The 13,784-nt window shown below is 39.7% G+C and overlaps 2 protein-coding genes across 5 annotated transcripts in view; one reads left to right on the forward strand and one right to left on the reverse strand.

Annotated features, from left to right (window-relative positions):
• The window catches only part of pals2 (protein associated with LIN7 2, MAGUK family member), a 107,280-nt gene extending 98,374 nt beyond the window's left edge, over positions 1-8,906 (forward strand). For all 3 annotated transcript variants that reach the window (XM_033046564.1, XM_033046546.1, XM_033046554.1), the window contains exons 10-13: positions 1,929-2,090; positions 4,195-4,397; positions 7,211-7,339; positions 7,710-8,906. In XM_033046564.1, coding sequence (XP_032902455.1) covers positions 1,929-2,090; positions 4,195-4,397; positions 7,211-7,339; positions 7,710-7,886 — 671 coding nt within the window. In that variant the 3' untranslated portion in view covers positions 7,887-8,906. The remainder of the gene's footprint in view (positions 1-1,928; positions 2,091-4,194; positions 4,398-7,210; positions 7,340-7,709) is intronic.
• A 2,306-nt stretch (positions 8,907-11,212) lies between these two features.
• Positions 11,213-13,784, reverse strand: part of pex1 (peroxisomal biogenesis factor 1) — a 66,545-nt gene continuing 63,973 nt past the window's right edge. The window contains exon 24 of one of the 2 annotated variants that reach the window (XM_033046524.1): positions 11,213-13,555. In XM_033046524.1, coding sequence (XP_032902415.1) covers positions 13,474-13,555 — 82 coding nt within the window. In that variant the 3' untranslated portion in view covers positions 11,213-13,473. The remainder of the gene's footprint in view (positions 13,556-13,784) is intronic. The other variant, XM_033046534.1, reaches the window with a different exon arrangement.

Here is a 13,784-nt window from a genome sequence, read left to right on the forward strand (position 1 = left end):
CTCCCCCATCTTTAAAATAACCTAAACACAATGTTAGCTGTTAATGAAAACGGAAGAACTTGATTAAAACTGGATTTTTTTTAAATCGCGATTTAAAAAAAATGTAAATGAGATTCGTGATCCCATTGTGACATCATTGTGACGTCGAACGCGGCTGACAGGCAGGGCAAGTGGAAAAGTGGTTTGAAAGGTGATTTTTGTAACGTTTTAAATGTCAATAACGTAAAATATAACATAAATCTGAACGAAACTTGTTTCATTTACATCCCTGGACAATGGTGAGTAAGGTGGGCCAAAGATTGTAGCGCTATCGTGTACCGTTTTGACGGGGTTTTGGGATATCACGCACATACACACACACAAGCATGCAACCAAACAAACAGAGTTTTAATAATATATATATAGATGGTTCAGGTACAGGCAAGTGGAGTTTGGTTAGGCAACTTGGTTGGCATGGATGCGTTGGGCCAAAGGCCTGTTTCTGTACTCTTATGCCCCTGTCCCACTTAGGAAACCTGAACGGAAACCTCTGGTGACCTTGTGGTCGAAAGTGGTTTCCGTGTAGTCGAGGCTTCTCCTATGTTCCTGCGATTATTGCAACAAAATCAAAACCGGCCTCGACTAAAAATAGGTTGCCGTTTGATCTAAGCCAGTGGAGTGGGGTCGCCATTTCCTCACAGGCAGTCGAAGGCAATCTCCTTCGCTGACCGGCCATTACGATTGGCTCATTGGAGTTTTCAGCAAAGATCCTGTAGGATCTTTGTTTTTCAGGACCTGGAAGATCCGCCGGAAGGTAAAATGCCCGCTAACTTTATTAAACTTCTTAAAACTGTCTCCACTCCTCCTTCCCCCCCCCTTCTCTCTCCCCCTTATCTCTCCCCCCTTCTCTTCCCCTTATCTCTCCCCTTCTCTGTCCTTATCTCCCCTCTCTCCCTCCCTCCCGCGCTCTCTAAAGGACTTACTGTGCTCTGTGGCAGCCGCTTACCTTCCTCTTCATCGAGCAGACAGCGCTCCTCCGCTGTCCCTGGCCCCCACCTTCACGATGTGTTTATGTGTGTGTGCGCGGTCGGAAGCAAAGATCCTGTAGGATCTTTGGTCAGTAGATGCAGCTCACGCTTCGGTCGAGGCTTTCCAGGCGAGTGACCAAAACCTCTGGCGACTCGTGGAAAGCTTGGGTGGGGCACGAGGTCACCAGAGGTTTCCGTTCAGGTTTCCTAAGTGGGACAGGGGCATTAGGCTCTGGCCCTTAAGTGGTTACCGGTAGTTAAAGTTTTCAATAATTTTTTATTGACCTTTCATTACCTCCAAATATCTCATTGTATCACAGACAGGTTGTTCACAGCTGGGTCACACAGATAGCATTGATATAAAGAATCAGATTACCTCTTTGTGAAAAATCTAATGGGTAAAGTGAAATGAAAAGGTGGAAGATGAGAGAGATTGAACAAGATAGTGCCAGATAAAAGAGGCTATAAATGGGAGAAATAAGGTTGAAGAATAAAGGGCAATCTTGAGGCGTTGTTAATCGGAACAGTGGATGTATTAACTGGTATCAAGTAACTCAAATATTGAGTCTGAAAAGCTGCAAAGTGCCCAGTGGAAAAATGAGGTTTTGTTATTAAAGGTTGCATTGACCTACTTTGCTTCATTGTGTTAGGCAAATGTTAGACCTGGAGTATGATATACAAATAACGTAAGGATTAATGAGAAATTAATACGTTGAGTAATTTTATTCAATCTTTTGTTTGTAGCAGCTGATATTGATACCAAGAGCTTGCTAATTATAGTTCTTAACTATAATCAGTGATTTTAATTGTATAATGTAGCTTTTTGATTTTAATTTATAATTGAGTATGTCCTCCACGTTGCTAGAATTGCAGATTGTGAAGAACATTACTTTTTGTTTGTTTTTGCTGGTTAACATCAAGAATTTGATCGTCATGAAATCATGATTTATGAGGAAGTAGCCAGGATGCCTCCTTTTCAGAGGAAGACTCTGGTGTTGATCGGAGCTCAGGGCGTGGGCCGACGGAGTTTAAAAAACAGGCTCATCGTAATGAACCCCATACGGTTTGGAACAACAGTCCCATGTAAGTTTTGTTTTACAACTGCAGGCTTTGATTTTTCTTTGGGAATGTGAATGTTTTTTATATTGCATCAATTTCCCATCACTGTGATCCTGCAGCTTATTTATATAAAAAAAGGTAAAACAGAAATTTGTCATATTTAGTAATTTTTCAATAAATTAAAATTTTCATGTTTTAATGTTCACTTCATAGTTGACCGGACTTTTAGAAACAAGTAAATTGATAGAAATCAATAGTCGCAAATATGAATGTATTATTTTCAAAGATTTTGTAAGTGTAAATGTGCTTTCTTCCTCTCCGGTGCAGACTCTGCAGTTAAACATTCCCCAATGCCCATCACCATCTTCCAGTCCCGCCTCAAGACCCATCTCTTCACCTCTGCATACCCTTAGTCCCATGTCCCCCTCCCCTTTGCATCTCTGTCTTACTGCTCTATTTTGTTTTGTTCTTGACTCACCATGTAAAGCGACTTTGAGTCCTTGAAAAGCGCTATACAAATAAAATGTATTATTATTATTATTATTAATGACGCCAGATTAGACAAAATCAGTGTTAAATTATCACAAAAAAAAAATTATAACTCTTCAGGATAATGTTATCATAACTGTGGGAAGTCTCCACTGTCTGCAATTGTAATGTACTGAAATGTAATCACAAAAGACGGGCCCGGAGGAGTAAGCAGATAAAGTAGACAGCCAATGGGGAAGGGGTTGGTACGTTTATCAGGGAACGTGTTGGAAGGAACTGCAAATGGTAGTTTAAACTGAAGATAGACATAAAAAGGGGGAGTAACTCAGCAGGTCAGACAGCATCTCTGGGGAAAAGGAATAGGTGACGTTTCCGGTCGAGACCCTTCTTCAGGTCCTTCTGAAAAATATTGCAGACACGAGGACTCATGAGGTTTGGAAGGAATTTAAAATTGCAGATGATCTTGCATCAGAGTCACTGGACTGAGACAATGTAGGTTAGAATAAACCTGATCAGAGATTTGATGAGAGGTGTAGGAAGAATAGCTGGTAGAGGAGTAAGCGAGTCTAGGGGTGATAAAGCAGGCGAAAACTTCAGTAGAAGGGATGAGACGAAGGGAACACATTGTTAGTGGAGGTAAAAGTGGTTGGTCTTCCTGATACAGAAATATGGAAAACATTCAGCCGAGGATATTGGCTAGAATGGGGCTTGAAATCAGTGTCAAGGTTGCAGACATCATGGCAGAAGGTAAATATGGTGGTTTCAGTTATTCTCATAGTTAGGTGGAGGAAAGGAATTAACATGTTATTGCAGGCAGGGTAGAGATGGCAAAGAGTGAGCTGAATGTATTGTTGCTGTATAATGGAGATGAGAGGGCGGAAGAAAAGTGGAGAAAGCAAATTAATAATTCAAAGTCTGGGCAGATGAGAACCTTGGATGTTTAGCTGGGTGTTAGACAGGGAGAAATAGTGAGGTCAGCTAAACACCACCATTTCAGTAAGTGAAAGAACTTCACACATTCCTCACGTACAAGAATATTTCAGACTAAAAACATGAAACTGAGGATTTATGATTGTATGCTTATTAAAATAATTGAAGCAATTTTAGCTTTTGTTCTGCCTCTGGCAAAATCATGCAAGTGTTTCGGGTCATCTACTGTTGAAAATATTCATGTCATGGGAGCAGAATTAGGCCATTCGGTCCATTGAGTCTATTCCGCCATTTAATCATGGCTGCTCTTCCTTTCCCTCTCAACCCCATTCTGCTTTCACCCCATAACCCTTGACACCCTTACTAATCAAGAACCTGTCAATCTCTGCCGTAAATATACCCAATGACTTGGCCTCCACAACTGTCTGTGGAAATGAATTCCGCAGATTCACCACTTTCTGACTATTCTACAACTAAAGATACTTGTTAAGAACTTGGAGATATTGAAACAGAATTAGTGTGGGATTAATGTTAATGGGTGTTTGATGGTCTACGCAAACTTGGGACCAAGACGTCTGTTTTTATTATCTCTGACTATTACTTCTAAAGAAGATTGCTTTTACCATTACTAAGATTCTGCAAAATTGATAAAACCTCTCCTCTGAAATGATTTAAAATATTTGTTGATTAATATTTGTATTCAACGCAGTTACTTCAAGAAAGCCAAGAGATGATGAACAGGACGGACATGCTTACAGATTTGTATTGAGAGCAGAAATGGAAATGGACATAAAAGGCAGCAGATACCTGGAACATGGGGAGTATGAAGGAAACCTCTATGGGACCAAGATTGACTCAATCCATGAAGTTGTTGACACACGACGAATGTGCATTTTGGATATCAATCCACAGGTGAAATAACATGAAGGATCACGATTACATAATTAGCAATGATATTAGCCAAACTTGAGTGTTGAAGGCAACGTAGGAATATGAACCTGGTAATAATATAGTAAACCCTCGTTATAATGGACCATAGTGGGACGGGATGGTATCTGTTAATGCTGATTGTCCGCTATATAACTGAGTGAGATATTATCATTGTAGTTGAAATAAAGAACTACAGATGATAGTTAATACACGACAAGTGTAGCATCTATTGCGGTTGCAAGTGAAAGTGCCCGGGTAGGGGGTGGTGAGGGAGGGAAGGGATGAATTGACCAGAAGAATTGACCACCCCAAGAGATGCTTGCAACCGCACGAGATGCTACACTTGTCGCTTTACCTCCCCCCTCGACTCCATTCAAGGACCCAAGCAGTAGTTCCAGGTGCGACAGAGGTTCACCTGCATCTCCTCCAACCTCATCTATTGCATCCGCTGCTCTAGATGTCAGCTGATCTACATCGGTGAGACCAAGCGTAGGCTTGGCGATCGTTTCGCCGAACACCTCCGCTCGGTCCGCATTAACTAACCTGATCTCCCTGTGGCTCAGCACTTCAACTCCCCCTCCCATTCCGAATCCGACCTTTCTGTCCTGGGCCTCCTCCATGGCCAGAGTGAGCACCACCGGAAATTGGAGGAGCAACACCTCATATTCCGCTTGGGCAGTTTGCACCCTAGCGGCATAAACATTGACTTCTCCAATTTCCATGCTGTCTCCTCCCCTTCTCAGCCCTCTGGCTCATCCACTTCCTTTCTCCTTTCTTCTCCCCCCCCCACCCTACATCAGTCTGAAGAAGGGTTTCGGCCCGAAACATTGCCTATTTCCTTCGCTCCATTGATGCTGCCTCATCCGCTGAGTTTCTCCAGCACTTTTGTCTACCTTCAATTTTCCAGCATCAGCAGTTCCTTCTTAAATCACACCTGACCTAAGTCTCTGTTCACCCAGTTGGCAGTGGTTACTGGTTAGAATGGAGTCACAAGGGACTGCAGATGCTGGAATCTTGAGCAAAATGCAAAGGGCCAGAGGAACTCTGTGTCAGACAGCATCTGTGGAGTGATGTAACAATGTAGGTGCCATACATAATTTTGCTTAAATATATCTTACAATATTATTTTGGACACTGGGGGCGGTCATTAGATGCACAGGGTGGCGTATATGTAAGGTCATAGGGGACAGGAAGGGGAAGGCACAGAGAGGGAGCGCATACCGTTCTCACCAGACCAGGGACAGAGCAACCAGCTGCAACTTGCATGCAGAATTAGGAAAGCCTGGTACGTTCATCTCTTTGTTTGTACAACTACCTCAATAAACAACCAACTAAACTGGAAGATCTGGTCTAGTGGGTCTGCGTAAGATCACTCCTACTGTACCTAGCAACTGGAAAAGAGGACCCTGGAAAAGTTGAAAATTTGCCATTACAGACAATATTAAAGGTCAGGATCCTTCCGGAAGTGGCGCCGCTGCCCAAGCAGCTGCGGCTCACCTGCAGTCCGTCTTGTCTTTTTTTTGTTTTATTTTGTCCTGTTTAGTTTATTTTGTTTATTTTAGTTGTGGGGGAGGGGGAGAAACTATTTTTAGTCTCTTCCTTCGGGGGGGGGGATGCAACCGTTTCTTGTCTGTGCTGAGGCCTATCAAGGAGCTGGCAGCCTCCAACTGGAACCGACCTCTAGGCTTCTTAGGTAGAGCCAGGACTTTCCAACCGCCACCACAGCTGGCCGACTTCGGGGCTGTGGTGGCGTTGCAGCGGCGGCGACCCGGCTTCGGAGGCTCGGCCGCGGGCCCAGTAGACCACAACGTCGGGAGCTCGCAGGTCCCAGGTTGGTGACCGGTTTTCTGGAGTTCCCGCAACGACAGCTTTGTCCGCTGGACTGGAGGGTGGCAGCTTCGACCGCCCCGGGCCGCGGAGTTTGAACCAGTCCGTTTGCGGAGCTCGGATGCGGCCGCTGGACTTACTATCACCCGGCGGGGTCCCTACATCGAAAGCTGGATCGCCTCAACACAGAGGGAGACGAGGAGGGAAGAAACAAGGACCTTAAGACTTTTGCCTTCCATCACAATGAGGAGGTGCCTGGTAGACTCACTGTGGTGGATGTTAAACTGTGTTAAGTGTGTGTTTTGTTAATTGTTTTCTATGTTATGACTGCAAGGTATACCATTTCATTCAGACTGAAATGTCTGAATGACAATAAAGGATACTTTACTTTTTTACTTTCTTTGGACTGAAGAAAGGTCCTGACGACATGTTGTCTGTCCATTTGTTATAGGCTTATTATTGTCACAGGTACCACTTCACAATGGGGGAAAAAAAACCTTTTGTGTGCTATCCAGGCAAATCATTTCATTTGAGTACGTAGATGAATACAACAGGTAGTAAAAAAGAGATGGGAAACAGAATGTTGAATATAGTATTACAGTTGCAAAGGAAGTCCAGATACCAAAACGTTAAAAGCTGCAATGAGGTGGATTGGGAGATCAAGTATACACAGAATGGGAATACATCTTTTCCCTTCTCAGATACTGCCTGACCCACCTGCGGTTGTTTGTTTTATACTCATTAGAAATGAGGATTCATATCTGTGATTGATTCCTTCACTTACCACCATTCACTAGTTCAGGGATATTGAAGCAAATTGCATTAGCGCTCATTTGGCACGAGGCCCTCTAGTTTGTATGACTTGGGTGATATTAATATATTTTTTTCTGAAATGCCTTTTGGTGTGGTCCTATTGTTTATATTTACTATTTTTAAAGCTTTCTTTGGTATATTTGCTTTGTTTGCAGGCATTGAAGATACTGAAGACAGCCGAATTTATGCCGTACATTGTGTTTGTTGCTGCTCCTGATTTAGAAACACTTCGTGCCATGCACAAAGCTGTCATTGATGCTGGAATTACAACTAAACTTCTGACAGTAAGGGCTCCTTAAATGTCCACAATTTATGGCGTTAATACTTTCACTTTTTGACTAATGTAGAAAATACTGCTGCTAGTACTCTACTTGCATTTATTTCAACCAATAATCAAGTAACACTATAGAAATATGTCCCTGAATGTTATTTTTCTACAAATTATTATCAAATTATTCATCTCTGGTAATTGAGCTGTAGGCTGTGTTTTTTCTGTAACTCCTTTTAGTCTCTCCTCTTGAAGGGGCATTTCTTGTTTCTGTGGCCTTATTTCTCTATATCTTCCTTCAACTTTTGTCATAATTTTAATGCTTTCCTTAAAATTAATCTTACAAAGGAGATGCATTAATTATTTATGTATTTGTTTATTTGCAGGACACAGACTTGAAAAAGACAGTAGATGAAAGTGCTCGAATTCAGCGAGCGTACAGCCACTACTTTGATTTGACCATTGTCAATGATAACTTGGACAAGGCTTTTCAGAAGTTACATACTGCAATAGAAAAACTCTTTATTGAGCCGCAATGGGTCCCAGTTAATTGGGTATACTAATGCATTGAAGATTATTATTTTTTTGTTTATGTGAATAAGAATTGAATAACAATGTCATATTTGACGACACATCAGATGCAGAAGCAGGGAAGCCCTGCTTTATCTCATGCCTTTATATTCTTTCTAGGTTCTGTTTATAGTACACTATTTTGGCATTTTATATAAATAACTGAAGGGAAAGTGTTCTTATAAATGTAATTTATTTTAATTTTTTTCTAACTTTTTACAGATGGTGTTTGTACCCATACATATCAAGTGAAGGAAAATAGGTTGCAAACAAAATCTTATTTGCCTTCGTATCTAGTTTACAGACATGTATTCAAGTCTTAACCTTTTTTGATGCAAAGTAAAATTCTTTTTTTTCAGATTTCAGACTTGCAATTGGTCATAAAATTATTTGTTAAATAAGCCTCTATTATATGTTATCAACTGAAGCTTTGCATCAGTTGATATATAGTTTCTGCAACAGTTGCGGATAATGAAATATTGTCACAATGGGTCAAGAGTCAACACAGTTACAGTCTATTCCCAAAGTGTAGTGAATGTTTTTGCTGTTAGATATTTTTAACGAACATGTTAAGTTGATATTCGTTTAAAAAAAACTTATGAACATGACGGCGTCAGCAAGCTAGCCTTGACATCTTTTTATTACATTTCATTGTTTCTATCTGCATCATTTAGCTTTACATTGATTATAGGTAACCCTTGTATCTGCTGTGCTGAAAGTATTCACAACACATTACATACTTGAATATACGAAGTTGGCGATGTGTTTCTGGTTTTATACTCTAAGGATGAATGTGTATCACTTATTTTATCCCCACTTTAAAAACATCTTGCATTTGTACAGAGCATTCAGTGTAATAAAATAAGCCAAGAAGCTCATGACAACCTTAAGTGCCACTATTGGATGTACTAAGGCGCAAGGTAAACAACTTCCAATATCCCAATTGATTTCACCCTAGTCATATAAACTAGAGGGCTTTGTGCCAAAATAAAGGCTAATGCTATTTGCTTCAATATCCCTGCACTAGTAATTTCTGTTACTTGGATCTGTGGTGGATTAGTTGACCAGTATCATTTGTCTTCCTGAGATGAAGTAGAAGTAAGCTTGTGAAATTTGAATCCAAGTCGTTATTTTGCTAATTGTGACCCAGAGTGTAAATTGGCTAATAGTGTTCTTGCACTACTAAAAAGTTAAACCAGAGCTTATCACTCTCACGTATTGAGTTATTTCCTCCCAGTATGATACTGGATCACAAGGATGCTTCTATTGCAGCTCATACAAGCTGCCGATCTTTCATTTACTTCATTACTCTAGCTGTTAAACCATGCCCCAGAATCCCCTTGCGTCATGCTGCCTGGTGCAATTCAGAAGTCCTTGAAGTTGCACAGGCTAGAATGATTTTTCACATACCAATAACTCAATTATTTTCCAAAAATAAGCAATATAAACATAATCTCAAGATGTTTTTGAATTAAATGAAAACTGCCTACATAGGTGGTTATGTAAACAGATTCCAAACTGCTGCACTGGAATAGACTGTGACTTTCTCTGTTCTCAATCTGTATTTGCATAACTCCTTGGCAACATATTTCCCACTAAAATGAAGGCAAATCAATGTGCAAAGGCATGTGTTCCAATAATCAATTTAGAGGTTATTCAGCCATCCTATGGAGGCTGCATGTAATGTCCTCACTTTGGATAGTTGGATCTTTTGCCAGAGCAGATTGTTATCCTGTTTTTTTTAAAGTGCAACTGCAGATTTGTTATAAAATGAAAACCTTTTGTACATACTGTGTTGCGACTAGCGTGTTATGTAAGTTATTGCCCATGGCTAAATCTTTAGATATGTGATCAGAAACAGGTAAAAGGATATTGAAACTTTTCATCCTTCCAACAAAGTTTACACAGATAAATATTTTAGTATTTCAGAAATTCCAGTATTTGTATTTTTATGATTTTGTTTTTAGTTGTGATGATGTTAAGCATACCTTGTGTGCTGGAGATAAGAATCGTAACTTAGCTAGATATTTTATCAATGAATTGTGCTAGCAATTATGTTATGGATGAGTTTATTCTGTGTTGATGCATTTTTTTCAGAACTACAGTTTTGAATGGTGAAATTGTCGTTTTATATTTTATTGGAAATTTTATGTCCTGGCTTACTGTTTATATGTGTGTGTTTTTCTCCCGCTACTTTCCCCTGTTCCTCCAGGTCATAGTTTTGCTGAGTCTGGAAATCCAGTATTCTCAGCTCAATTTTTTAATATTCATTCAACACATTCCATGCCCCATGATACTAAACAAAAATAAAAGAGCTAGTTATCTGAGCTGTGAACAAGCTACACATCCTCTTATTCTTCTGGTTATAATTACCACCATATATGGTCAGTTTGCTGATTGGATTGATTTTGGTGCTTGGTTGGAAAGGCAGCCCTCTTCTGCAAGAAGAGTCAAAGGAGATGATGACAGGTGAAATACAGTTAACACCCAGTGTGAAGTGACTTTAATGTCATTTACATTCATGTCATTGGTGAACTTTTTTTGGCTGAATGATGTTAAAGATGTAAAGGAATTTCTACCTCGTAGATGATTAGGTTTGAAAGTATAGATTTGCAAGGGAAAGGGAAATATTAGAAGTTGTGGTTGTTTGAACAAATGTTTAGCTTGGGGGGGGGGGGGGGGGGGGTAATTGAGGAAATGCAATGATGTTTCTGTACTTAGGAGCTAGTATACAAAATTGTGTCCAAGAAGATTATTTTCAATGTGACATGTTCTAAAGAATAGATTGATATTGTTGCTAGGGAGATAATAACTGGGGTAAGGATTTGGAATTCTGGTGCCTCTGGTAGGATTGTTCTGTGTAAGGGCAAGTTTAATGTAAGCTAGTCCGGTAAACACCACTATAAGTGATGTTATACAAACATGTTTGGGCAGCAGAAAGGAAAGATGAAGGGAAAAGCAAGTAAGCAAGGAAAAAGATCAGGAATTTGTGAAGAACATGTCAAAGGATAAATATTGGTCTGGCTGCCAATTGGGATTGATATAAATTATACTTAAAAGTATTGTGAATAAAATGTAAGTTGATGGATTAATAATAGTGTTAGGAAATGTGGCTAGTATTGGAAGTTGAATTATCCGTGTTTCAAAATTGAGGAGGGATAGAATAGGAAAAGGGATGGCAGTGTAGTCTAAGATTATGTACAAAATCTTAAGGAACCATCAGAGTAAATACTGGGCTCTCCAACAGTAAAGGGCATGATAGAATAACAGTTGGGTTATTACAGATTCAAAGAATGTGCATATAAATCCCACAGTGGACTGAGAATATAAAATTAGTTTAATGGATAGTCACTGTTAACAATTACCTTGAAGCTGTCAGATTGTAATTACAAATTCAGTTGATGCACTATTCCTATAGTGCTGTAGTTGAATAATGTGTAATACCAAAGAATGCAGAGATTATATTGGCATAAAATTAAAAATGGCAAGAGGGAATAAAATGTATTTACAAAACAATGTATAAATTGCTGAATGAGATGGGAGACAATAGAAACAAATATAAGTGCATGTTCCTGCACTTTGGGGGTGAAAAAACCCCAAAGTGACAGACAGCTCAGAACATATTATTCTTATGTGAGGGACTGGGAGTATGTATTTCTCTTGGAATACTGGTATATCAATCTCACACAGTAAGTGTATTCTGTAGCTTAATTCTACCACATTAAGCCCAGGGACCTTCAAAAACCTAGAACTAGATCTAATCAAGAGTATTTCAGTGGGATCATCAGACTTTGTAAGAATAAGGGTACTTAACATTCAAAAGTGATGGCACTTTATTGAAAAGGTGTGCTTGATGTATTGCCAACCAGAATGGAGATGATTGAGTCCCTTATCATGCACAGTGCATGTCCTGCTACGTGATATGCACATAATTTGTGACCTGCACTCTCTTATTTGGAGAAATTATAATGGGAAGTTCTGATAAGTAACTTCTGCTGAAAGCAATGCCCACTCTAAAGTCGGGGATGGGGAGGAAGTTTTGTGGTTAAATGTCCAGAATCTGCTTGAGGCTTGGGTTGATCTAAACGATCTGGGACGGCTCCGAACTATTTGGAGCCTGCGCTCATTGGCAGAGGGATGGTTAGAGGCAGATTGGTGATTTTGGAAGTGTGTTGGGGTGGTGGACAGCTTCCATTGGGGGCAGTGCTAAGAGTAGATAACACAGTTGGGGGTGTTGACACTCCATAGAGGAGAGTGGGTGCAAAGGATTAAATTGTGACTGGTTCCTACGTGCGTTGCACTATCAAGGGGTTATTGTTATGGGAGTAACTAACATGGTTACTTTGGCGATAAGTTGGACCAATATCCCCAATCAAAATTCACTTGTAGGTAAGTGCAAAAGAAATGTTGCTTTGATGTAATTTCTAGGCTATGGTATACCACACACTGATTCTAACGAGGGCAGGTGAGTTCTCCGTGTCGCAAAAATATTTTCCCACCAACCTCCATAAAACATTTGAGGTATTTAAATGTAATGAGAGTTTATTGCGTGTGAAATAACTACCATGTTTCTAGGTCACTCTTGGCCATGAAATACCTTGGGATGACGCAAGATTAACAGCACTGTATAAAATGCAAGTCTTTGTCGTACACTTTTAATTGTTTTAAGAATATATGTACTTGAGATGTTGCTGTACATTCATTGGATTACGAGTCATTAAAATAAAGCAATGTACATCTGGCTTGGCCTCGCCAATTCCTCTGTTAGATAGCAGGGCTGTTTTAACATAGGACGGCAATCCAAGTTTAAATCCTGCCAGAGATGCTGAAAAACACCTACCACACCTATAAACAAGTAAGCCCATACCTATTTTGCTCAGCTTTGGTGACCAGTGTCAAGAAGGCATTCATCACTAAAAGGGATCGGCCTATGTAAATCTCGTGATCAGTGGAAGGAGCTTGTCTGACACTTTGCATGTGAACAAGAGTACAAGGGGAACATGGGTCGGGTTAAATCACTGATGGCAATTTAAGATCAAGTGCAGTTTAAATACAGAAATTCTTAAGTAGCTTTCAGTTATGTGAAATAATGTTAAATGTTTTTTTCATCAGGGTGATACTCCAGACAAATAAATAGAGCAAGAAATAATGTGTAATCTAATGTAAAGTAAATGTTTAAAATTTAGTTTTCTAATGTTTCAATTTGATTTATATATTGAGCAGGACATATGTTTTGCCATATGCAGCTTGCATACCTGCTCGCTCAATAAGAATAATTGCAATATTGAGCTCAGTGGGGTTTTTTTTTTACAGCATAGTGAAATTTGTGTGACAACCAAAGTAAAAAATAATTGGGCAAAACCCCATAAATGCAAAGCATTTAATTAAAAAACTTCAATTAAGTTGAATTACAAGCCCAAAAAACATCTGTTGTGCATAATTACCCTGTGTGGGTGTGTGTAAATAAATCTTGAATTAAAGCAGCAGTGATATTTCAGATTTGGTTTTAGTCCACTTGCAATATGGTCTTGAATAGAGTTAATAGAAAGACTACTTGAGTTCAATTTGAAGAGTAAATTCTTATGCCAAAGTAACTCTTTGTCCAGCCTTGACGAGGACTCCATTCTGCTTGCCAGCTCTAGATTTTCGGAAGTTCTCGTACCTGTTTTTAGAAAAGCAAAATTGAACCATTAAAATTTAGCCTGCAAGAAAGTTATTTAGAATTAGAGTGCCTAGTCTTCCAATTAACGCCACAGACAAAATTATAATATGCCTTAGGGCCTCATCTATCACAAGCGACGATGTGAACATGCATGGTTGGATGCATGCTATCTTCCTATTACGTGGCTCCTAAATCAGACAAAGACTTACACAAAACAACAAAAGCTGAA

Source organism: Amblyraja radiata, chromosome 2 (genome assembly GCF_010909765.2).
Source record: "Amblyraja radiata isolate CabotCenter1 chromosome 2, sAmbRad1.1.pri, whole genome shotgun sequence".
NCBI classification, from domain to species: Eukaryota; Metazoa; Chordata; class Chondrichthyes; order Rajiformes; family Rajidae; genus Amblyraja; species Amblyraja radiata.